We start from the raw sequence: 26,401 nt of genomic DNA on the forward strand, positions 1-26,401 counted from the left end.
ATTCGTAACAAGGACCAAAAAATCTCTGCATGTAACTTCAGTTCTCAGATCAGTACCTTGGCTCGTTCATAAATCAATGAACGGTTTAGGACCAAGATACCTACCAGATCTCCTGACCCAGTACGAACCTGGCTCTGGAAGCTCTGGAGCTAGAGACCCACCTAATTACCATAGCTTGGAATTCATTTTCTTTTAAATCAAATGTATTTGTGTTCTTTTTGATTGTTTGTTTTATTGTTTTTACTGTGTGCTTTTGCCTGTTTGCTTTTATCATTTGTTTCTTGTGCTTTTGCCTGTGTAGCCCATAAAGCACTCTGGGTTACCCTTGAGTATGAAATGTGCAATATAAATAAATTTGCCTTATGTTGCCTTGCCAGGGTTCTCTGTCCTTGGATTTATCATGGACCAAACGAAGAACTAAAAAAATACGAGCCACTAAAGATCAGACAACAATTGTTAGAGATAATTCATCTAACCTGAATATAATATATCAGTGTTCGTATACACACCTGTATCAATACCACATTAAAGAAACCACTAAGGAAACACATCTAGCATCAACAGTATGTATACTCAAGATTGGATTTGAGAAATAATTTGGAATTGCCTGCAAGTGAGCCTGCAGAACATTTATGACAAAACACACTCAAAATGAGTTAATTCCCCATGTATTTTTTAGAGACAATCTCAAGATCCCTGTCACAAACACACACATTTTCATCTACAAATCAAAAATCTTTATAAATTGTACCTGAGACCATAAAGTAGAGAAATGTCCATTGTGTCCATCCCCATCCTGTCACTATTAAGCTGCGATGCATCTCTGACAAAATGATCTTTAACGTGCCTCTCGGCAAAAGACACGTTAAAAAGATATTACCTCCTTTGGGTGCTGACAGATGAAGCACATGTAGGCAAGTGTTAAACCACTTCCTCAGAGTCTGGAAGTAAACAAGTCTAGCACATGCATTTATTATCATTTGATAGTATTCCTTAACTTTCACAAAGAAGTGAAGATTTTTTAGATATTTACATACAGTACATATATTTTATATCACAATTTTGACTTGAAAGTGAAAGCACAGTAACTGGATGTGTTTCTTTTGGTTCCTTTAAGAATAGAGAACTTTTTTAAACATGTATTTTGTAGCATCACTGTATCACTAGCGAGCTTGTTCGATTGTTTCCAAGATCAGGAATAAACTATTATGCTCAACTTTTAGGCCAACATGAACAAGACGTCCTAAAAGATGTATCTGCTGTCTACCTTAAGTTGAGATTGTTCTGTCTGCTGCTGTTTCAAGGTTGAGAATGAACTATTTGAATGAACAAGCTAAACTAGAATAACAATTTACTTTCAGAATTGTATTGTTGTTTAACATGCAGGGTTCACTTTACCTTGTTTTTCAACTGTCAACATGGGTGACTAATATATTACTAGACTGTGATGTATTGATGCCCTTTAAACAACCACTATTCTCCCAGAGAAGGATAGGGCTATGCATTGCTGATAGACAATGATTTACTTTTTCCATTAGTCCTCCCACAGAAAGGAAAAGTTATAGGTCTAGTGAAGTCATCTATGTTTAATATTTAGTGTTTTTTCAGTTGAACTCTGAATGGAAACTGCAATGGCGTGTGTGTGTGTGTGTGTGTGTGTGTGTGTCGAGATGTTACGACCCCCAGCTCTACAACAGGATGTCATAACTTTCTGCACACCCACTTGCAAAGCCAGGGCTCTCTGGGACAGTTTTTACACTTCCTGGTAAAGTAGTTTTAAAGTTTTAGTTAAAAAAAACTGAAAATGTGTCTTGGCTGGGTGGGTTTGGCTAAGCTCACCCTTTCAGTCTACAACAATAGTCATATAAACAGCTTATGCTAATGTAGTCAGACAGGATGTGAATAATTTGTATCACTAATCATTACAAAGTGTATGGTTTTGTCTGTTTTATATATTTCCTGATATGGCCTTAGAGTCATTATGAAGAAATAAAGATTGCTTATTTGTAAACCGTCAGTTATGCAGAATGAGAAATTAACTAGCTTTCATGATGTAGCCTGAAACAATTAAATGACTGTACTCTGTGATGAACTCCATTACCCATACAACCTTCTGCCAACGTATTACGTCATAACGTCAATCGGAAGACATATTTCAACATGGAGGACATCGTAGCCGTAGAAAAGAGCCCGGTATGAATCAGTGAGATTGTTTCCTGTTTGACATTTTAAATTGACAGAGTTTCTGTGGTAGGCGTTTGTAAATATTCGTTTTTGAGTGTTTGCTGTCTTTGGTTGTTTGTCGCAATCTTTTACCATTTGTTAGCTCTAACTAACACTGCCGAAACGTAAACCTGCCAATTCATTCTCGACTCACTACAGTTGCTATGTCATGCAAGTTAGCTGCTAGCATTAGCATGATGTTTTTGTAGAGCTCAAGAAAAATCGTTTGTTTTAAAGTAGATGAAGGTTTTAGAAAACCATATCTACCATATACTGATGTTAATGTTTTTATTGTTCATCGATGCATCGCAAACGGCTTTAAGTAGTCGGATTTTGCGTTTACGATCCGTTAAATTTAGCTAACTGTTAACGAGCGAGGGTAGCTAAGCTAAGGTAGTTTTTGTCTCTATGGGGTGCAATGTAATAACCGAGCATGCTGTTATTGTTTCTGTAAAGTTATATTGTTACTGTCCTCTGTTCATAAGCTTATAGTAGTCTGTACCATAATATATAATGCATACGTGCATACATAATATAGACGTTTGTGTTTATTTTGGTGAAATACAGTACAAGCTCTTCACTGATGTGTGATGATAAATACAGTAGTTTGTTCATGTCAAATGTTTATATGTCATTGTCACCTTCACAGGACGAAATGCCAGCAATACTGACCTCCAGACCTCAGACAGGTCTGTCCTTCCTGGCACCAGAACCAGAAGATCTTGAGGACCTTTACAGCAGATACAAGGTCAGATACCTGCCCATACATTTTTGTTAAAAGTTATAATCCACCCAAAATATATGATTTGAGTGTTAAAACGGCAGGCTTCAAAGGTGAATGTCATAGTTTTATTCTGTGTCTTCATAGATAACAGAGGGCTAATAAGATACAATGTGGTGCATTGGACTACATTTTAGACCTTTATACATAACATGTATTTTAGATTGTTTTCATGCATATGGCCTATTTACTAATTGTAGAATTCTATATCTATTGAAGGGATATGTTTGTTGTTTTAGTGGTGCTTCAACCTGTATGTCCACACACAAGCCACCAACTTTGGTCTATGATCTCCAGCAAACAGATTTATGGTACTTTCATCTCCAGCAGGTTCTCACCCTTCTTTTGTCCTCTCCTTTTGTCATGTGTTTGCAGAAGCTGCAACAGGAGCTGGAGTTCCTGGAGGTGCAGGAGGAGTACATCAAAGATGAACAGAAGAACCTGAAGAAAGAGTTCCTCCATGCCCAGGAGGAGGTGAAGAGGATACAGAGCATCCCACTTGTCATCGGCCAGTTCCTGGAAGCTGTTGACCAGAACACAGCCATTGTTGGCTCCACTACAGGTACCATTTAAAAGAAAGATCTGCCTAAATGTAAAAGACACATAATGAAAAAGTATTATGTGCTGCCAATGTTAATTATAAGTAATTATAAAAACATGGAGGAAGCGCTGTTTGACCCGATGGACAGTCCCACAGAGCATCACCTGCACTTGCGACACAGTTTGCAGGCTGTCTTGGAGATGAAATGGCTTTGAATTTCAACTTCAATTTCTTGTCTTCACAAGTCAAAAACACATAGACCCAAGCCTGAACATATATGAAGATAGCAGCTGCAGATCCAAGCGACATTACCACTGAGTGTTTGCTAGTGTTGCATGCATCCATTTATTTATTTTCTTCTTCCTGTGGCAGCTGTGCTCATAAACAGTGACCAAATATCCTATGTATAATTAGACCTTTTCAGATAGAGAAAATCTGAATGTTCGATTTGGAACTGAGCTGGACTGGTCCTTAAGGTTTTGGGGGATAGATGTGGGATGTTACACCTGGCCTCTAGTTTGCACTCTACACTGCTGAAATGGAATCTGTTGTTTCCTGTTGTTTGTCATTGTTATCACAGATGTTTCTTATTTTGGTGTGTTTCTGCACTGAGGAACAATCAAATTCTTGCTTGCATTAAAATATATACATTAATACAAAGTAGTATGCATTAAATACTGTGAAAATAAATAAATTAATAGATAAAGCTGAGAATTAAAAATTAATGAAATGGCAGATGATGCATACAAACTGTATATTTGAATACTTTATCATGTTCAGGCTTTCAGAATCTTGAGAGAGAACCTGGAAGAGATGTACTGTGTGCTGTCAAATTTTAATTATTCAGTGTGAAGTACATGTTTTAAATGTGTAATGAGTTCTGTTCCTGTGTTCTTTCTCCTTTTTGTTCATAACTGTTCCCCTCTCAGGGTCCAACTACTATGTGCGCATCCTGAGCACCATCGACAGAGAGCTGCTGAAACCCAACGCCTCAGTGGCCTTGCACAAGCACAGCAACGCCCTGGTGGATGTGCTCCCTCCTGAAGCTGACAGCAGCATCATGATGCTGACGTCTGGTAAAACACTTAGTACCACTCTCTCCCAGAGGTTTTCTGGACATGTTTTAATAGCTCCTCAACAAAGATGTTGGACCATGGTCATATCTGGAGACTACATTTTTGTAGTGTCACAGAAGATTGATAAAACTAAAGAAATGTGTTAAAATTACACAATACCATCAATACTCTTACTTCTTGATCAGTTCACCATTAATCTAATAATTTTGAAACGCATATATGTCATTTTCTTGAAGCTGTTAAAGAACATTGTAGATTTTGTATAAAGTTTATTATGTTTGAATAGAAAAGCTGATATAACTTTCCTTTTCACTGTGTTTCTGCTCCCAGACCAAAAGCCAGATGTGATGTATGCTGACATTGGTGGTATGGACATTCAGAAGCAGGAAGTCAGAGAAGCTGTAGAGTTGCCACTCACACACTTTGAGCTCTACAAACAGGTCAGATAATCAAGAGAAATGTGAACTTTTTACATGGATTCTGACAAATCTCTTTCATGGATTTTACCATCCTTGTCATAGTGAATGGAATAACATGAAATTTCTCTCATAAATGTAGAAAACCTGTGCTAGATACTAAATAACTCTATTATCTATTTCCTTTCTCAGATTGGCATTGACCCACCTAGGGGTGTCCTTATGTACGGACCTCCAGGTTGTGGTAAGACCATGTTGGCCAAGGCTGTGGCACACCACACTACAGGTAAGTCCTCCATATCAGAGACCTGTATGTGCACAGAACCTACATTCTCGATACACTAGTGTTGGATATTTTCTGTGTGTTCAGTATATTTTGTAGTGACGTATCATCTTGTTTCATACCAAATTAGACAAAAAGCCATTTCCCCCTTTTATGCTATCAACACAAGATGGATGGAACAATATAATGCATACTTCACTACAAATTGCAAGTGATTTCTGTAGAGATACTGTATTTTAGTTATGGATTATAAGTAGTATGTACAGTAAATTAAAAACTGTATCTTTGTCCAATGTCTCTGTCCCCAGCGGCGTTCATCCGTGTGGTGGGCTCTGAGTTTGTTCAGAAGTATTTGGGTGAGGGCCCTCGTATGGTGCGCGACGTCTTCCGGCTGGCGAAGGAAAATGCTCCGGCCATCATCTTCATTGATGAGATCGATGCCATCGCCACCAAACGTTTTGATGCACAGACTGGAGGTATACAAACCAAAATAGTAACTTGCAGAAGACTAAAACTCTGGGGAAAGGGTTTTGTTGTAGATTTCATTTTTTTGTATTTGTAATATTGTAGTTTTTCTTGTTGAAGTCAACATTCTCATTTTAAGATATGTTTGTGTTTCTTTGGTTACATCCTTGTGAATGCAGTAACATCACGGTGATAATTTACGTTCTGACCTTGTTGTTTTCTTCTGCAGCTGATAGGGAGGTGCAAAGAATCTTACTTGAGCTGCTTAATCAAATGGACGGCTTTGACCAGAACGTCAATGTCAAGGTGAGTCAAGTCCACCTGTCTGAGGAAGCTTTTAACTTCTCCCTGTGATCTGTAATCTCCATATGTGCTGACTCATAGTGCCAGTGATGGAGCTTGAGCTTGGGCTCTGTCAGAGTGACAACACCCGCCATTCATCACTATGCCATTATTACTATGCCTTGTGTCGATTCATTCGGCTTATCAAGCACCCAGAGGGTTTATGTTGTCAAGCTTCAAAACCTTAATGCACATTTTGCCCATAAGCTATTTGCAAATGCAGCTCAGACTTGCACAAAGACTGAGCTGGGGTGGCTGCTTATTTCTAGGAACTATGTTTTTTTTTTTTTTTTTACCCCAAGGGGTTTTTTGGGCAGACACTTTACAGATTTCTTTGACTTAACTGTACAGCTGTGGCTTGGTATCTCTGCTTCCTCTTGCACTATAAACAAAGCAAGTGCAGTTTTCTGTCTGCAATTTTTTGCCAGACATTTCTAGATGTCTAGACGTTTCTATTGTCTACTACTAGTTGCAATGACAATGCAAAATGTAATAATAAATGGATATGTTTACAATTTACCTTCATGCTCACATGAAGTCTTTTGACATTTGAACCCCTCTTAGGTGATTATGGCCACCAACCGAGCGGACACGCTGGACCCTGCCCTGCTACGTCCTGGTCGTCTGGACAGAAAGATTGAGTTCCCCCTGCCCGACCGCAGGCAGAAACGTCTCATTTTCTCCACCATCACCAGTAAAATGAACCTATCTGAGGAGGTCGACCTGGAGGACTGTATCCTTTTGGTTCAATAACAGCATGTTTAAATGGTGTTTATGTATAACAGAGTGAGAAATGTACTTTTCCTTTTAGAGGGCATTTTGTGTCCCCTATGGATTTTGTACCATAGTACAAAATAACAGCAGATGGTGATGATTTCTTTTTTCTTTTTCCCCCTCAATAAAGGGATGCTTTCTGTTGAAGCAGATGCATGCGTAGGTTTAGCATTTTCTTGTACTGCTGCCTTTGTTCTGGCAATGTATCCTCCTCCTTCTGGCTGTTGTTTGTGCAGTACAAAATGGTAAATCCATAATTTAAAATATTTCAGAGTCATAGTCAGTTGGTAAGTAGATGTAAGAATGTATTTTTTGTGTCTTTTACTCAAAACACAGAGCCTGACAGCACAAACTCCTCAATCCTGTTCCTGTGTTGTATTGAAAATTCAATCCTCGTTTTCTGCTGCTGTCCAGCTTAGTTCTTCTCTATACTTAATGACCTGTGATGTTTTGGTTTGAGTCACTTATTTTGTTGCATCAGTATCAGATTTAAAACATAGGTCTGAGTGTAAGATGCTTTTCCTTGTGGACAAGTCAAGTTTTATCTTCTGTAGTGTCAAAACTAAACACATAGTTGTCTCAGAATCACATACAAAATGAAAACGGCTGGTGCATTTGCAGTATAAACAGTGTAAAGGGGGCAAGTCTGCAACCTGTGCACACTTCATCATTCCAATATTCCTTTATGTTCAAACACAGCTCAGATACTCAGATGTTTTGCTCTTATGTTGGCATTGCTGTGTTGTTCAGTCATCCTTAATTGATGTGCAGATGTGGCCAGACCAGACAAGATCTCCGGAGCCGATATCAACTCCATCTGCCAGGAGGTGAGCTAGAGCTTTAATTCCTTTCTTGGAGCAATGCAAAATGATGCACAACTAATGGAAATGTAAACAATATTTTACTTTGTGTATAGAACAACAAAATGTATACATAATCATTTTTTTCCTTCCTCTGCTGTCTCAGGCTGGCATGTTGGCAGTGCGTGAGAACAGGTATATTGTCCTGGCCAAAGACTTCGAAAAAGCTTACAAGACCGTCATTAAAAAGGACGAGCAGGAGCACGAGTTCTACAAGTAGAGAGGAAAAATACATCCCGAAAAAAAAATGGTGTCCAGACACACAAGTTTGTTATTGATTTATGTCTGTGTGACTGTATCTGCAGTGTGTCTTTTGTGGATTTGCAGTCCCTGACTTGCGTTGATTTTTTTTGACTATATTTAGTCACTGCAGCACGAGGCCTAATGTCAGATTAGCCCTGTGCCTCCAGCCTTGAGAAGACACACTACCATGTGATGAAGTGTTTTTTGTACAGGCACTCTACTGGTTCCTAAAAAGATCTGGCCCTGACCGTAGCTAGGATAGAGCATTTGTATCTATGTGTACTCACTTACCAAGACATTACTGAAAAAAATCCATTAAAGATGTTTTCCATAAAAAAAAGTAAATGGTGGTCATTGTTTTTCTGCCTTGAAATATATGGCTTTTAATTGAAGATACTTAGCTGTGGAACTCGCATTGTTATGATCCTTCTGGTTATCAGCTGAATGTTGTGATTAGAGCTGCAACAAGTAGTCAATTTATCAATTAGTAGATCGACCTGGTTGATTGATAGATTAAGTAATTAAAAAAATTTAAAAAACTGCACTGGTTTCAACTTATCAAATGTGAATATTTGCTGATTTTATTAGTCTTGTGATATTAAATAATAATAAATATATTATGGTTTTGGACCGCTGGTCGGACAAAAGAAGCTATTTGAATAGGCTTTTGGAAATTTTATTATTTGAGAAACTAATTGTTAGAAGCAGCCCTGATTGTGATTATTGTGGGTAAGTTGTGGGTGCAGCAGTTACCGAAACTATAGTCTTGCATTGCTTGACCTTACTTTTGCACTGTTCAGTAGTGATGCCATGTTTCCTGCCAGCAAAATGTTCTTTTGAGAGATGTTGCCAAATCACCACCTCAGACACTGTTGCCCAACATTTTGAGTCAATGGAGACGGAAAAGGTTTGCCTTTAAGGGTGGATTCAGTTACTTGGACAAAATCGATGTGAATAAAATGAGTATTAACCTGATAAACCATATCTACCACACGCACTTAAGTGATATCTATGCTGGTATTACATCACAACATCAGACACATGCTCAACGTTAATATCTGTAATAAGACAAATTTAGAAACAATGATGAGACAAAAACTTGAGGCTGTTGGCAGTTAGAAGCGGTAGCCATACATCAGGTATGTATACTCTTTTGTGGACATACTCCTGCCAGGGTTTGGATCTTGGAGTTGACAGAGTCGACTCAAGTGGATGCCAGTGCTGGGCCGGGCTTCTTGGTTAGTTCTTAAATGCTGTCTTCCTTGCTGCTTCTTGGACCGCTGCTTCTTGGCCCTCTGCTTCTGTTGTTTTAAGTCTGCCCATGAGTTGAACCAGTGCAGCTGGAGGTTGCAGCTCTCCCTTCAGGCCACAAGTGGGGGGAAGATCATTCATTATAGCATCCAAGCAGTGGTATCCGTAAAACAAATACACACCAAGCTGCACAACAGATACCACCTTTGTCCATCAATAGTGTGGAATTGCATGGACAGGCTGAGGACCAGATTCCCTTGAGAAATTTGTGGAATTTACTGTAGTACAATTCATTGAAATTAAAATAAGGAGAGAACCTAAAAATGTCTATATGATAGTCTGTTGCATCCCAAAAAAAAAACTACAAAGTATCTAAAATAAAACAAACACAGTCTGTGGGTCCATGGGATTCCCTGAATATGACTTGATGTAGAAATTACAGTGCAAATCAGAGCAGTGGTGGTACCCACATGCGTTTCACTTGGCCTCTGGTGGGAAGGCTGTAAGTGACCTGGTCAAAATAGTAAGGACAGAGCTGCAAGGTTGCCAGTTCTGGCCAGTGGGACATCCTGGCAAAGATTTGATCCAGCCTGTGGTTCTGTTGTCTTAAGTGCTGTCCAGGGAAGAGTCTACACCACAATGCTGACACCAAAGCATCCATGCTGGTTTGAGCTGCTGAGGGCCTGAGATGAAACAACTGGTACAGAGGTGGTTGGACAGCCATTTTGCTAGCTCTGTCCCATCAAAAACATAGACAAGAATGAGTTCAGTGTACTGGCAGCCACAGAGTAAAGTGATTATGTATGTATTGATATTTTCATGTAATTACACATACTGTATTTCTGTTTGGCTTTCATTAATCAGAACTGGCATTTGCTTTTGAAATTAAGTATGTGAGTAAGTTATGATGATGTCAGATATATTAAAAGTAAATGATCGTTACTTACCTTAACTGTGAAATGTAATCTCCTTAATGAAATGTGAAACACATTTTGTTTTCTTTTATTTTTTTTTGCCATGTTCTAGAATATGTGCCTTTATTTAAACAATGACTCAGAACAATCATTTCAAGTTGATCATGACAAATTCATACATGCGCAAGCAGAAGTGCCTGAACTAAAAGAATAACCTTCAACACAAGTTAAAACTGTGGGATTAGTCAACTTTAGTTTTTGGGCAGATGAAAAGTTATTTGTTCTGTTTGTTGTTTTTTCTTTCTTCTGAAAAATCCCAGCCACTCAAGGCCTGCCTGGTGCGGTCTCATTTTTCATTTCTAAAGGATTTTACCAGGTCGAACCTGATCATGTTTTTTGCCTTCAGGTCTCAGGTCACATCAACTCTTCAGGCAGTCTAAAGTCTTCACAGCTAACAAGTCCAAACTCCTAAAGTCCTAATTTTAACCACCTTTAAAGTCAGAATTGAGTCCTTAACTATGTAATAACTGCCTTTTACTCTTAATGACTTCGTTTTTATGACTCTAAGTTGTTTCTGCTGTGCAGTTTTTTATTCAAAAGAATAAACATAACATAGAGAGGCCCAACATTAGTCACTACTGTTACCTTAAATGCAGAAGTTATACTGCTAATTAAACAGCACCACTATAGCTGAACTGCCACTGCTACTAGAATTACTTCTACTAACATTGTTTTAATCATTTTCTGTTTAAGAATAAAAGCGAAATTGTGGCTTTGTATATGTACACAACGTAATTTGGGAGTTCCAGTGAAGGGGAGGGGAAAAGTGCTGTGCGACATTGACTCTGCTCATTCGCTCTTCGAGACCACAGCACGTCGCAGCGTCCACACAGCATCAACTTCAAAACATATCGGAAATACGGAGGAGGGAGGGTATTGTTGGGGATATCTGCAGCTAATCGCTACTTAACCAACAAAGGGATACAAGCAACCCCTCTGGTAAGAATGAAAAACAGTAAAATATGTTGCTACCCGACACCGAAAACGGCACCGTGTGTGTGTGTGTGTGGCTGCTTGCTAGCTAGCTAGCCAGCTAACTAACGTCAGTTAACTCGCGGCGGTTAGCTCGGCTTGGTTTGGCTCGTCTTTCTCGTCACAGCTGGCGAGGATCAGTTGTAGTTGGAGACTGGGTGAGAAGAGTTTCCTCTGCAGAGTTTACAGGATTATGGGTTTAAAAGTGTGGTTGATTATTCCTTGCTTTGAGTAAACATGTCCACAACAGTTGAAAGATAGTTATCGGCAGTGTTTGCTCCACTTAAAAGTAAGACCCGTTAAAAAACACTGCGACGAACAGCGTAAATAAACGGCTTAAACGATCGATTTGCTCACATTGAGGCAGAAACAAGGGAAGATACATGGTTTCACCTGTGAGCGTGTTATTAGTTAGCCATTCAAGTTTAATACAGCTGCACAGCAATGTTGTGTAAGCTAATGTAAAAGTAGCTAAATTCACCGTACTCCATCAAAATGCGTGCACAACTTTTAATAAGTTAACAAACAATTGAAAGTTTGTTTCTGTGTCACTTCTCAAAGCACAAGGACGACACAAACGAAAGCGCTGTAATAAGTTTAATGACAACTGAAATTGGCAGACGACTGGGTTTATTAATAGCTAACTACTCATGAGGGGCTTGAGGGAGCCAAACGCTGATGACATGCTGGCTGTTAAGACATCAGAGCGTTGAAAATACTCATTGATAGCGCCATTTCATGCTACTTCCTCGCCTGAGTCGACTAAAACAGGTTTCATTGCCTCTTTTCTTGCCTTATATTCTCATCTACACTCTCCTCAGCAGAACAAAAGACTCTGCATGGCGCCCCCCTCCCCCTTCTGAACTGTCAGATTGATTGAGTCCATACTTGAGGAATGAGAGGACCAGTGCAGGGGGCAGATAGAAGGACTAATCGTTTATTTTCCACAACAAGATGGACCAGTAATTTAACCTGCTGACCACTGGGATGTAATCTCTTTCGTAATGTCACACAGTCTCTGTGTGGTAAGGATGAATCACTGTGCACACCCTTTTCCTATTGTGTGAATTTATCAGGCACACTTCTGTGTCAAGGGAAACGAAAGCTTATCTGTCTTTAAGAAAAGGACTCCAACTAGGCCTCTATACCTCTACGACATAAATTCTTTTTTTAATCACAAGACATTTTCTTTTGCCTTTAAATTACAAATGTACATAATAACTATTTATACTAACTGAGTTATAAATCTAAGTACCAATAGCTTAGATGTAAATGCAAAAATGATGGCCCATTTTAAAATAAAATAGTTACTACTAAGTTAGCGGCATGTACATCTAACTGTGTGCAATCTTCACTTCTGACACCTGTACTTTTGCTGTCTGTTACTTAATTGGTGGCAGGAAATAAAGTTCCCTTCTGCACATGACCATTGGCAGTTACGGCAGGTTATTGCGATATTGAGATGTTGAGGTTGGTTGTGACAAAGTAATATCATGAAAGTTTTTTTTTTTATCATGATATAGTTCAATTGTCATCTCACACATTACTGCAACAGATGCCTTTTTTAAAAATCTGACTGTATTTTTGTTTAAACAGCTATCACCAAGGGACTAGTTGTATTATAGAATGATATCAGTTGTAGTTGTTGGTATCAGCAGTCAGACTCTGATATGATTTTTCATGTAGCTTTTGTTCTTTGTTATCTTTCTGCTCTAGATATTTTCATGGAACAGCTGTTGGCAATCACCTTAGGCCTGGTTGGTCTCATGCTAAGCAGTGTTGTTTTGTTTGAATAGGCTAAATGTTACAGGACCTGTGGTGTCAACTCTACTCTTTCTTGTGTAACTTGTTGCTCCAGTTTTGTTGTGGGTTTTCTGGCCCCAGGGGGATTTCCTTATCTCCATGGTTGTCATTGCCATGTTTGCAACCCACTGCAAATTACTGTGATTGGACAAGTGACTGTCCCAGGTGGTTTGGTTGAAGCTGGAGGTGAATACAACACTATGGAAACAGCATGCGCTACCAAAGGCAGAAAGATGAGAAGGAAAATGTGGGAGGAAGGAGGAGGATGATGTGTCCCCCCCCCCCCCCCCCCTCAGCAGTCTGTCCCAGCAGAGTCGTACTCGAGGGAACTGCCATAGAGACGTGTACCAGCTGCACCCACGATGAATGGTCAGGGCTCAGGGTGGGTTGCCATGACAAGGACGCTGGCACGCGTTGTTATGCAGACACCTCTTTTCTCAGAGCATATTTGCACATTATTTCATTGCCTGGTCTTGCTTTGTTGGTGCTTGAGAGAAAAGGTTGCGTATACAGAACCTGAATTATGTTTTTACCTGAAGTCTGTTGTATTTTTAAGACGGATAGTGGTTTGTGTACAGAATATTTCCCTAATGTCTTGGCAGCCTAGTAAAGAAAAAGCAATGCTGTTGTGTAAGAGCTGTTTGCGGTCTGCTGACCATATCTGTCCTGATCACTTTCACTCCTATGTGCAGTGTTGAAACCGGTTGAAATACTCCTTTTAATTAGCTTACACTCACATTTCCTCCCTGGATTAGTTTTGAGGAATGACATAGACCAGTTGTCCAGCTGTGGAATAGAGCCAGCACCCATGTCTTGCCTAGCTGTTTCTGTAAATGTAGCCTCAAAACAGGAGCCCAATCAATGCTCCTTTGAAATTCATTGTCAGGAATTTAACCCTGTAGTCTAGGGGTAAGGTCTGGTTTCTTAAGCTTTATCTCAGTTGAAGAATGAGGAAATGATAACTTAATGCAATTGTTATTTCCTGTTAAAACTCCTTCCTGTTAATTCCCACTTTGAGCTATCCATTTCTGTGCACATTTCTAATAGTGGAGTTGTTATTTCAACACCACAAATCAGTTTTTTGTTGTTGTGAAAAGTGTGACAAAATACTGATTGCAGAGCTGAACGGTTGGCTGTAAAAAAAATAAATTAAAAAAAAAGTACACAGAGGACAAGGTTAAATCTCCAGGGGAAATATATTAATGCTTTCATTCCAGACTTTATACCACAGTTCTGCTCTGAGGCTAATGGGATGCAAAGCAGGATTGTGAAGGCACCTGCTGGTGTGTTCAACGCTGATGCTGCCTGGCACAGATTGTTTTTTATCAGTGATGGAAATAGTCAGAAGTACACTGGAAATGTTTTTTGTAAAATTATTCACCACTAAATACTTGGATCTGGTGCAACTTTAAGTTACTCTGATGTTTTTTAGGATTGTTGACTTTTTGGTCAACAAATAAATGCTAGAGTCTAGGGATTTTTCTAAACAAAATATGTGCAGCAGATTCTTTCCCTTTAATTTTATTAATAATATACTTTGTGCATATTCAGCTTCCAAAAACACATTCTCCTCTCCTTATGTCCTCCTCTTTACATGTTGTCTCTGTTCTCCTCCTTTTTTCATTTTCTGTTTTATCATAAAACAGAGACCACCTATACATTTTAGCCACCTGTTTCAAATAGTTTACAACATGTCGTCATCTCCTGTGTGTGGAATGTAATGTACAATGCAGTCTAATACAACACAATAATAAACTACATTGAATCAACTCCTCTCTGACAAGGTGTGAACAAAAGTTTTCTCAAGTAAATGACTCAGCTTGCTTGGTAGATAATGTTGCCTTGCTTGTTCAGCCATGGTACTGTGCGTTTGTTAATTTGTTGGTGTCAGGGTTTATACTTATAGACTCTGACAACCTAGAACGAGGTGAAATTGTAGCCTTATCTGTGAGTCATTACATGTGTTGATAGTTCAATGAGAAGTCAGAGGAAAATACCACTAATGTTATCTATGTTTTATTACAGCTTCCCACCTATCTGACTCTGAACAGGACGTACTTGTTCAAATTTCTCCTTTGTAGACTGAAGAGTAGGGCAGTATGGGCTACCACATCTTCCCCATTCCAATTGAAACTATGGGCTATAGGCAAGACATATAATATAATATAATATTGCATACGTTTCATGCAAAAACTTATAATAATTAATAGTGAAAAACAGCTACTCAGGTTGTTTTTCTCTATAAAAATGTCTTCTTCTGTCCTATCCTGGTTCCAGATTTCTAGAAAGCTGCCCACAGATCTGGGCACTATACAGATTTCTGTTTCATTCATAAATCTGATTTTACTGATAAAATCTTTTTCTATGGTAGCAGATGCAAATTAATGAAATCAGTGGCAGTTGTCTGAGTCTGTGCCCAGTATATGGCATATGCAACTGGATATATATTAGTTAAATTGTGTATAAGTGTGAATAAGAATTTCATAGGCTTTATTAACTCAACTAAATGCTAGAACAACATAACTATACTTAATTTCGAATAGCGTGTCAACAGATAATAGTACACTATATATGGCCATTTATTTTGAAAGGGCACCTGCTTTTCTTCTTCCTGTTGAAAGAGACCCAGGGGACTGTACATTTAAGTAACCTCTCCTATTGACTGTCATCTTAAATGCCAGCTCTTCTGTGTTTTTATTAAATGTGAACACGTGCGTTGTGTCCTGCTACCTTGACCTGTTTTCCATAGTTTATGATTTTAAGAGAGAGAGAGAGGTGGATAACAAGGCCTTATAGCATGCAGGAGTCTTTCCACCCCACTAACAGTCGTAGGGGTTTAGCAGATTTACCAGGAAGGCCGCTCATCCTCAATAGGCTGGCACTTATAGAACTGATGACACACTCAGGCAGATGTGAAAGCTTCATCGTCTAATGTAGAGCCTTGCTTCAATGGGGTTAAGAGGTTAAGGCCCCTACAAGACTGTGCTGTCTAGTCTAGGTTTTGTGGCAAGCTTTTTTATCCTATTATTTTTCTACTTTCTTGGTAAAAGTAGCACAAGTGTTGAGCGTTTCTATCTTATTTTTGTCTGTATTGACTTACTTTAAATAATAGCCCTTTTTTGCTTTACATGTGCTGTCAGCAGAAATGCTGCTTTGAAGGCAGTTGCAGCCAATTTTCAAAAGTAAAAGAGCATTATACTCAAACGGGGTCACATCTCTAATCTGTACTCTGCTCATTTGATGTGAACCAGCTGCGCCTGGAATTTCTGGCTCGGATAACTACCAACTCACGGGTAGTAAATGACTGTTGCTGTTGAAAATGTGTTGATTTGTGTGTAAATGCTGCTGATCAGGTCTAGTCCAGGGGATGGGCTGCCCTGACAGTTGGAGAGGAATAAAAAAAGGGGGAAGAAAGAAGAAAGAAAGAAGAAAAGTGACTCAGGTGTTTGCGCCAATAGAGACTCAGTAGGAATGTCTGGTTAGGTAAACCTCTTCTGTGGTTACCCCTACTGTGACTTGGTCTGGCTGCTTTTTTCTCTCCCTCTGGGGCTGTCAATGGCCTGTGCATGAGTTCTATGCTGTCTCTTGAGGATTTGAACAGCAGTCCCTGGATGATGATCTAAATATATAACTCCCATACTCCCTTTATTTTCTTGTCGACTCTTCAATCTAACCCCCATGCTTGCCCTCTTGGCTCTTCTTGCATTCAGTCATGTGTGTGCAAGCATGCATGTGGACATACCATATATATGTAATATTAATGCCCCGTGGGCAGAAAAGGAAAATGTCCCATTTGTCAGCTGTTATGTGCCATCACTGTTTAAAGCACACATTGCACAGTGAAGTAAAAAAAATGAGAGAGACCAGAAAAGGCTCGCGAGTATGTAATGTTATTCCAAATCTGCCTCTTTTAAAATTCTAAATGTAAAAAGGAAGGATATCCGTGCAGGAAAAACAATGAAGTCAAAAGAACATAGTGTAACCAGACTGTTGGCTGCTCTCCCTCTCCCCCTCCAGCTCCCCTTAGTTTGCTTTGTCCTTCTCTCTCTTTGGTTCACTCCTCATCCTCAGCCTTTTAGCTAACACAGAAAGATTCGTCTAAATCTAGTCACTGGGTCTCTTTTATATGCGTGTTAAGTCAATGCCTGAGCTTTGTTGAAGGAGGTGCCTGCTGCCAAGTTCTCTCACAGTATAAGCCAGCTCAAGCACAATATGGCCCTCAAGCACTAGAGGAAAACCAGACTTATCATTTCTCCCCTTTGTAAAACATTCGTATATCTCCTTACAGATGAATGTGACACTGGAATATGGGAGAATAGGAAGGGGGTGTCACAGAAAGTTTGAATTCAGTCCCTGGGGGTTTTCGTAATGCATGATGCTTAGTCATGTAGCTCACACTTACACACCACATTGATCTTATCAGCCATGTTTTGTCCTTGATAGCCATAGAGGTTTAATCATTTATATTAATCTCGTGAGCCTGAAAGACCATGAATCAGTTAGTAGGTCTTCGTCATTACTTGGAAAAAAGATTACTGTTTTCCAGGTCGCTTGTTTTTGTGTTCTGGATCACATCTCTGAGTGGTGGAGTTGAATTTCTCTGCTTTGGGATTAACCAGAGTCTTTATGGCATGATCTTTATAAATCATATCCATAATCTATGGGGTTATTATAGGGGCCAGGCAAAGTGAGAGGGGTCAGTCTCCCATCTGCTCACAGTTCCACATGCAGATGAAAATCATCTGCAGCAGCAAGCAGAGGCTTTCCTCTTCTTTTTGATCCACATATCCCCGCAGAGAGAAATCTTTATTATCCTTGAACTGAAAATCCTTGCAGTCAGCTGTCAAAGCGAAATGCAGGAATACATCAACACTACAGTTCAGTTGAGCTTGTCAGATGCCATCAGTATATCTGTGTAGTTGAAGTAGGCATTTCCTATCAGTTATGATACATTTAAGGTTTACTCACCATCTTCACTGAGGAAGCACAGGAATATGATGTCCAATTTATTTTCCATATCATCATTTTATAATACATCGCATTGCAGAGCTAAAAAACTTGTGTGATGAGAATATAATGCAACATAACAAAGAATAGGCAGTCATCGTTGTTTTTCATCTTTGCTGTCTTTTCTTTCTTTTGCCCTCAGTCTCTCTCCCTTAACAAGCTGTGTGTAATAAACCTGGTTTTGTAGAGTGTGACATGGATTGACTGGCAGACTAAACACAAGAAAAAGGCAAGCATGAAAACGAATGTACTCTGCACACATAAGAGTGCTCATAATGCAGATGATGATGTCAAGACGACGTCAACACCATACTGATGATTCAGTAGGAATGAACTAACAAGCATTTTTATAAAGCACACATTAGCCAAGCAAAATATTAAAAACATGTGTGGGGAAACATGCCTGCTTTCAGCCCAGAGATGATAATGGCCTTTATGACTTAAAACATTAGTTGTCCAAGTACATTGGGAGACATTGCAGTTCTAGTTCAGTTCATTCGGTGCAACAGACATCTTGACTTTTGGGCAATCCAAGCTTTAAAATCAGTGATGGTACTATGTGTAGGTGAGAGGTTGGCAGCTGCTCTAGCTGTTTTCTGTCTCTCTCAATCTCTCCACCAGTCTCGTAGCATTCAGTGGGATTAGGATTAGTGGTCTGAGGCTGGCTACTTTAACAAGCACTAATTGATCTGCAACTAAGGATGTGTTGGATACTGCAGCAGACAGCACCAGAGCAGGGATATGGGTTATGCAAGTTCGGCAAACACAACATTGCAGCAACAAGGCCATTGAGTTTGTTGGCTCTAAAACTAGGAAGTTTCATCTACACGGTGGAGCATGGCTTCCCGTCTGCCGTCCGTTGGGCAGCAGGCCTCTCTTTGCGGAGGCATCTGCACTGGAGCCCACGCTGGGCCTGATTAGTCAGGGCTATCCAACTGTGCTGTTGAGTCTCCATGTAAACAAACACAATCCATTTGTTGGGCCTGCACACAATTAGTCATTGTTTGTATGGGAAAGTCATTCTGCTGTAAATACAGAATCGCTGATGTCAACAGTTTGGACCAAAGGGTGTCACTGTCCCTCCTCCTCTTCTGTGTTTGTCTTTCAGAGCCGTTCTGGAGTGATTGGTCCAGTTCCCGTCCATCTAGTGAGTCCGGTGGCCGTCAGCCCAGTGAGCTGCTTGAGGTGTCTCATAGCTGTGGATTGCATCATTATGGGACAATAGCAGTGGGAATCAAAACTCTCCCTCCTCCTCCTCTTCCTCCTCCCCCATTTCTTTTTTCTCTCAGCCTGACTCCCCACTGAAACCCTCCCCCTAACAAATACACAGTCACCCACATGCAACCCTCTGACCACTCCTCCCACGCTTTCATGGTCCACTCCCCCTGTCTCTCCAGCCAGTCGGGCAGTGAGTAGATGGAAGCTGTGTAATCCTCTGTAAAGTATAGGGCCTATACGGCTGCATATGTTCCCTTTTGTCATGGCGGCTGTTGTTGTTGCAGAGGCCTCCCTCAGGAGAGAACATGAGGGAGAACAGAAGGCAGCATAAAGCTCACAAAGGGAGGAAGAGAGAGCGATAGAGTGAGTGAGAGACACTGACACTGCCATTTTTTTGACCGGAGGAGAATGAGCTTCACAGGGCCACGGATGGAATTCAATGGGGGGGAAACCACATGATGTGGGACTGGCATTACCACCCCACGCCAATCACAAATTGGACCAACAGTCAACTTTGGAGATATTTGCCACATAGTGACCTGCAGCAAGGAATGCAGTGAAACAGAGAAAAGTGGACAAGACTTTTTTTCTTGGTTTAGAATATTTTTCTATTTTCTCCTTGGTGGTTCTTTTTAATTACCACCTACCAAAAGTGCCTTTTTTGTGTTACTTTAGTTTTTTTTCCCACTCATCTTGCTCTATATTCATACTCCGTATTGCCAGCTGATTACTGTATGCAACTTTACATACAGTAACTGTCACATTAAATGCGTGCCGCCATATCTTAGAGAAGGTACATAGTATATTTGACTTTGTGCGTGGGAGTCAACAGCCACAACACCAGCCTCCATCAAATACACAGTCGACAATCATCTCCTTCCTGAATTTTGATTCTGCTTGGGGAGAGCATAGCCCCAGCGTTAAACCACTGAGAGTCAGGTTGCTCCAGACCAACGTGACTATCTGCACTGCCTCCTCCCGCCCCCTGTTGCTTTGACGACGCAGAGCCGGCCGTCGCCATGGTCAGTATCCAGTCCAAATGGCGCTACCTTTTCATGTTTCTGGGCATCCAGCTGGTGGTCATGGCACTGCTGTCCCGAGAGGGATACCAGAAAAGGGTCTCTTACTTCATCCGCATCTTCCGTAAGCCCGACACCACTGGATTGTCAGGCCGCAACCACACAACAGCTGGCATCCCTGGAGGGGATGTATATGCCAACCTCTCCCACCTATCCAAAGCTCATGGCCACGGAGATGAGATGCCCTTCTGCCCTAAGACGTCCCCTTTTATAGGTGAGTGGTTTTGCAGGCTTTTGTCATTCCACAGTACCTGGTTAGACTGTGTTACTGAAGGTAGATCACTCTCTCCCTCACTTGTATAAATCTCTAAATGCTGTGCTCTTAGAAGTTGAGAATTATATTTTCACACACTAATTGTGGCTTTTATGTCAAGATGTTAAGGTGTTGACTCTTGCTCTTGTTTAGCAGCAAAGGTAAGTGCATCTCAGTAGTACAGCTGTCAGACATTTCCATTTAGCACAATGAAGTTAAACCATCACTTGTGTAAAAAAGTTGGTGAGCTGTCGCACTACTTGGAATAGAGTCATACAGAATCTGTCACTGCTTGGTGGTGTTGTTTTGTGGTAGTTTGTTGTAGTTTTCATCTGCTCTTTCTGAATGTAGTGTTGTGACAGAGGTGTATTTGGTGCAGGTTATGCAGGTTTCACAGCTTGAACAAACTAATGGATCTTTTTCATTTTGTTCACAGTGGGTGTGCAGTTAATACGCCTTTTGTCACTGATCCCCGGTGATCCCACTGAAAATATTCTTAAATGCTAAAGTGAATACACATCTCTAAAATTTACTCTAAATTAAGTATGAATATAGTCTTATAGTTTTAGTATTTAGCAAAACTTTAACAGCGATTTTAAACTACATGTTGATAATTCTTATCAAAACATAATGCAAAAAGGTCATTGAGGTATTACAGAATATTATGACTAACAGAAAGAGAACAGAAACTTTCTGGAGTTTCATTGAAACTGGTTTAACAAGTGGATCGTGATTGCTATTGTTGCATCTTATGCATGAGCTGAATAGGACCTATGGGGGATGCACCTTGAAATACTTACTAGCTTTTTTTACTCCAGAGCTTTCTGGAGTAACCTCACTTCCTACAATCCCATCTCACCTCAGTGTGCAACTGAGCAAACTCCATCCACTGATGAAGACAGTGTGAGATATGGTTGAAAGCTTGGGGGAAATAAAGGTAGACAAATAGAGGGCATGCAACAAGACCCACTAACTATTTGTCTTTGTCCTTGCCACGCACTTGTTACACATTACCTAGACAATCTGATCCTGCTTAATGTTTATTCAATATACGTATGATGCATTGTCAAAGCAGGCTTAGTTTTCTGTTTTCCGGGTTCTGCCCTCTGCCCCTTTTGTTCCCACATTATCGCCAGTCATTTTAAATGACATGCTGATATATGAGCCACAAGGCATTGACTACTTTCCCAGAAGAAAATAATGGATAAAGGTCATTGAGGAATTACTGAACAGTCTGTCAGGCAGCAGGGAGTGAACAGAAAACCACCTGGAGGTTCATTGAAACAGGTTTAAGAAGGGAAGACTGGACTGTTGAAATACAACCAGTCAAACAGGTCGGTTGAAATGTCACAGCCAAATTTTTGATGGAAGCACGTTGGAATTTCTTCATCATAACAAAATCATGTAACAGGTTGCTTGGCTTGTGTTGATAAAGCACATCTAAGGCTGCAACTAACAATTATTTATATTACCAGTTAATGTCCGATTTCTTTTTTCCAGTTAATAATTTAGTTTATGAAATGTCATTGAATTGTGAGCACAAGGCGACATATTCAGGTTGCTTGTTTGTCCGACCAACAGTCCAAACCCCAGATATTACATTTTCAATCTTTGAATTTATTAGAAGGTATTAAGAAGTCTTCCATTTAATTTACAAAAGTCATAAATACTTACTTTTGCCTGCAGACAGTAATATTAGTTAAAATGTTTGTATCTGATTGTGAGCTTTTGGGATACACCATGTTGACATGTACCTTGTTTTCACAATTTTTGACAACACAGTGTGACTAGTTATGTACTGTAAGCACAAAACACATCGTAGTTACTGAGTACAACTGCAGATCAGAAAGTTAATGACAGGCTTGTATTTTAATCAATATGAATATCTTATAGTTTGCCAGATCATCAGTGTAGAGGTATTAGTATTGAAAATGTGATGGTGCAAAACCATGATTTTTGGTATGTATCTGTACAGACTGTGATCCAAAATGTAATTGAAAGGCATTCAAAACGTTGAATTCTTTGAAGGAAAACTGCTGCGGGCGTTCCCAGTGAGACGAGCAGGGGGCACGTACAGAAATACTTTACATTTACTAACACATCCAGCTCTGTGCTAGTATCAAGAGTTTTCTTTCTGAGAACACGTCAGATTTAGAAAAGGTAATTTTAAACCTGCGACGTCACATTCAAATCATAGGCTCTCGTACTCAGAGAGCCAGATTATTTGCTTTCCGTCCGTTAATCACATCTTGTTTCCGACTGATAATGACAGCAGACCAATTTCTGCTCGCAGGTGGGCCGATCCACGTCAGCTTTCCATCGGGGCTCACTCTCGCAGAGGTTCAGAGGAAAAATCCGCTGGTGGTGCGCGGAGGACGCTACAGGCCGCCTGACTGTGAGGCGAGGCACCGAACAGCCATCATCATTCCCCACAGACACAGAGAACACCACCTTAAGTTCCTACTATACTACCTACATCCTTTTCTGCAGCGACAACAGCTCCATTATGGAATTTACGTCATTCACCAGGTGATAACACACTCAACCAAGTCATGTATTATACACCAAAGGAAGAGTCAAAGGGTGATTAAGGGATTTGAGTAACATTTGACTCGTCTGACGCTTTTTTTCTGTTAATATAGATTTCACATTTGGAAGAAACACAAGGCACTTTTTTGTTGGATATTTTCAGCTGTCATCTAGTTAACGTGTTCGTTTGGTATCCACTACAGTTCAGGCTAGATGAAGAGTGCCCTCTTGTGTGCTGTCTCCGGATGTGCATGATAAAGGATGAGAATGCTCAAGTGGTTTAGAGGGTTTATTAATCTCCTTAGCTGCTTATAACAATTAATTCACATGTACTCCTCAGCACTTTATCTCTTACACCTCCTGAGCTGGAACTTTTCATATTGTTGAATCTTGCTTCTTATGATTTGTCTTGTCTCTGCTCAGCGGATACCTCAGAATAAGTCTAGTAGGTTTATAAATGATGATGCAGAGGCTGCGCTGTTTTTCAGTTTTTTATTTTAGGATGAATTGGGGAATTAACATCAAGGCCTGAATCAAGTCAAAAGTTATCACTTCATCACAGACTGATTTGTCAGTTTTGCTTCAGAAGTGCTAAATTACTTTAATTAAGTTTAAATACTTGTCGACTGGTGTGTAAGGAGAGATCATCGTAACACACAACCTGCTTTGACATGAAGTGTTTCTCCGCAGGCCGGAAACTACACTTTTAACAGGGCCAAGCTGATGAATGTGGGTTTCCGGGAGGCCATGAAGGAGGAAGACTGGGACTGTCTCTTCTTCCATGATGTGGACCTCATTCCAGAGGACGATCGCAACACATACGTCTGCGACTCCAACCCCAAGCATGCGGCCATCGCCATGGACAAGTTTGGCTACAAGTACGTTCTTTCTTGCCTGTGAATGTTCGTTGAAGGGTTCGCTCTTCACAGATAGACACATTATATGTTCCACATTATTTGAAATACTTACCCGTTTTTCTGTGATCTTTTAATCCTCTCCAGGCTTCCATACAAGATGTACTTTGGAGGAGTGTCAGCTCTGACGCCACTGCACTACCTCAAAATGAACGGCTTTCCCAACAACTACTGGGGCTGGGGTGGAGAGGACGACGATATTGGAGTCAGGTGAGAAAGTCTAAGCAATGAGCTCTTAAGGTCAGACTCAAAAGATAAATACATTGAAAAATGACCACATTCCAGCTCTGTTATGGAGAGAAGATCAATGTTTTGGTTGAACCACATAAGATTGTTGTGGGACCCACTATGTTTCTTCCCAGAGTGTCTCTGGCGGGGATGTACATCACTCGCCCATCACTGAAGGTTGGCCGTTACAAGATGATTAAACACAAGCTGGACAAAGGCAACGATGTGAACCCAAAGAGGTACAAGTTGCATGCAATTTAGTTTGAATGCAGACTCAAAAAATCTGAAATGTGACATTAAGGGGAGAAACTCTGTTGGCTTGATCATAAATAGAAACAGCAGAAACAATAGTATTTGCTCTATTTTTATGCAGCCTTTAATATTCATTGCTCTGTCTTTGCTCTCCATTTAAAGGTTCAACATGCTGGCCAAGACACGTCAGACCTGGAAGTTGGATGGGATGAACACAGCTGAATATGAGACAATCTCACGGCAATACCTGCCCCTCTACACCAACATCACTGTCAACATCGGCACTGAGGCCGGTCTACATCCACTTCCCCCAACCCCACATCTTCCTGCCAAAGCTGCAGGCAAACCTGCAGTCAAAGCACCTGCGGACGTCCCAGCGAAAGGCCCAGCGAAAGGCCCAGCGAAAGGCCCAGCGAAAGGCCCAGAACTCCTGCCAAACTCAAAGAGGGCCACTCAGAGAAGTAGTAGTGTACCCGCCGCGAGAGGCCGCTAATCATGTTTCACTCTGCCATAACTTCAATGGGTGGTTTTCCTCAGTGGCCTGGAGTTTTTTGATCATTTTGATTTTTTTCTTTGATTGTGCAGTATTAACATCATACTGCCTGCGGACAGTGGGGCACTCATTTGGGTGATAAAAACAATAGACCTGAATTTCTCAACCCTGTGGTGTGACGGCTCTCCACCTTGGTTCCTGTGGCATCACTGATTATTCTTCCAAGGGAGCCACAGTGAAGAGTGAAGGGTAAAAGTTGGACTCTATGAGTTTGTATATCTACAGCGCTGTGGTCGCTGGTTAAACCTTATGATGCCTTAGAATCTTGTTCTTCTTTTGTCTTTTCACTTGTACCTTACATTATTTAGAATATTTGATTTAATGGAGCAGTAGCTGCAATCTCCAGCAGTCACACTGTGCCACAACAGAGAGTCTGACTAATTTTTTGTCTCAATGCCAATGAATAATGAATGAAGGAGACGATTTTCGTTTCCAGTTGAGTGTGTGAAGCTGCTACAATGAGTACTGAGTAAAGGAATTTGACCGTTTTTTTTGTTGTTAGTGTTTGTTGTTTAATAGTTGCTACTATTACCGCTTCTGACATAACGGCGCACATATCCTATCTGTCTGCAAATATCTGGGGTCTTGTTTAGAAAGGGTTCGTACCCAGAGATGCTGATCTATATCCGCTCGGTTTGTGTATCAAAAGATAGACTAAGTCTTGTCTAATGTTTTCAAAGTTATGGATGCTGTACACATAGTTTTGTGTCTCTTATCATGTTCAGTGAATGAGATTAAAGTGAAAACATTATAAATTCTGTACACCAAGGCCAAGGTACAGCTCCTCTGTCTAGCGTTTATCAGTGCATTCAGTTCAGCCTTTCAAATTCCAGCATATCCAATATCATATTGAATTTTGTTATTTGTGCGTTTTTGTGTATTTGCCTTTGTCAAATGGAGCCGGTCTTGGTGACAGTGATCAGTCCTCTGCCTTCAGATGAGCTTGTGATTCACATCAAAATGGAGTCTGTCTTGCTTGATTCTTTTCTTCCTTTTTTTTTTGATTTTATGTACAGTGTACTATATAACCCATTATGTCTTCCTCAAGAGTGCTGGCATCTTTGTGGTATCTTTTGTCCATGTCCTGACCTTGATCTATACAAATCAATGAGAAATGAACTAGGAAAGGCATTTGTTCTGCACAAAATACAATTTCACTTCTGCAGCGTCATCAGATCAGTGTAGGTCCAGGAGTAGAGATTAGTAAATGCTGCTGTTTGAAGCTCAAGTTACAGTAGCTAAATTTATCCATGTAGATAGACAAGTTAGTTCAGTAGCTTGAGACCAAAACACAACATAGCAAGTCTCTGTGGTCGCTGTTGATTGGTAATGGAAGTTATTTTGCTGTTGTCACAAGAGAACAT

General features: G+C 40.3%; 2 protein-coding genes across 4 annotated transcripts; both read left to right on the forward strand.

Moving 5' to 3' along the window:
* The first annotated feature begins 2,160 nt into the window (after window positions 1-2,160).
* On the forward strand, window positions 2,161-8,338 carry psmc4 (proteasome 26S subunit, ATPase 4). Of its 3 annotated transcripts, none has more exons than XM_070911464.1 (11): window positions 2,161-2,193; window positions 2,873-2,971; window positions 3,380-3,566; window positions 4,475-4,621; window positions 4,952-5,061; window positions 5,230-5,323; window positions 5,629-5,796; window positions 6,015-6,091; window positions 6,692-6,860; window positions 7,673-7,728; window positions 7,868-8,338. In XM_070911464.1, the coding sequence occupies exons 1-11, from the start codon at window positions 2,161-2,163 to the stop codon at window positions 7,979-7,981; spliced, it is 1,254 nt and encodes a 417-aa protein (XP_070767565.1). In that variant the 3' UTR covers window positions 7,982-8,338. The 3 variants fall into 3 exon arrangements, with proteins under 3 accessions (XP_070767565.1, XP_070767566.1, XP_070767564.1); XM_070911465.1 differs by lacking the exon at window positions 2,161-2,193 and adding an exon at window positions 2,210-2,250; XM_070911463.1 differs by lacking the exon at window positions 2,161-2,193 and having other exon boundaries at window positions 2,837-2,971.
* An 11,781-nt stretch (window positions 8,339-20,119) lies between these two features.
* Window positions 20,120-26,084, forward strand: LOC139289892 (beta-1,4-galactosyltransferase 3). The gene is made up of 6 exons (XM_070911552.1): window positions 20,120-20,522; window positions 22,855-23,090; window positions 23,781-23,968; window positions 24,092-24,214; window positions 24,367-24,471; window positions 24,647-26,084. The coding sequence occupies exons 1-6, from the start codon at window positions 20,249-20,251 to the stop codon at window positions 24,975-24,977; spliced, it is 1,257 nt and encodes a 418-aa protein (XP_070767653.1). The 5' UTR covers window positions 20,120-20,248; the 3' UTR covers window positions 24,978-26,084.
* The last annotated feature ends 317 nt before the right edge of the window (window positions 26,085-26,401 follow it).

The sequence above is a fragment of the Enoplosus armatus genome, chromosome 9, assembly GCF_043641665.1.
Source record: "Enoplosus armatus isolate fEnoArm2 chromosome 9, fEnoArm2.hap1, whole genome shotgun sequence".
NCBI classification, from domain to species: domain Eukaryota; kingdom Metazoa; phylum Chordata; class Actinopteri; order Centrarchiformes; family Enoplosidae; genus Enoplosus; species Enoplosus armatus.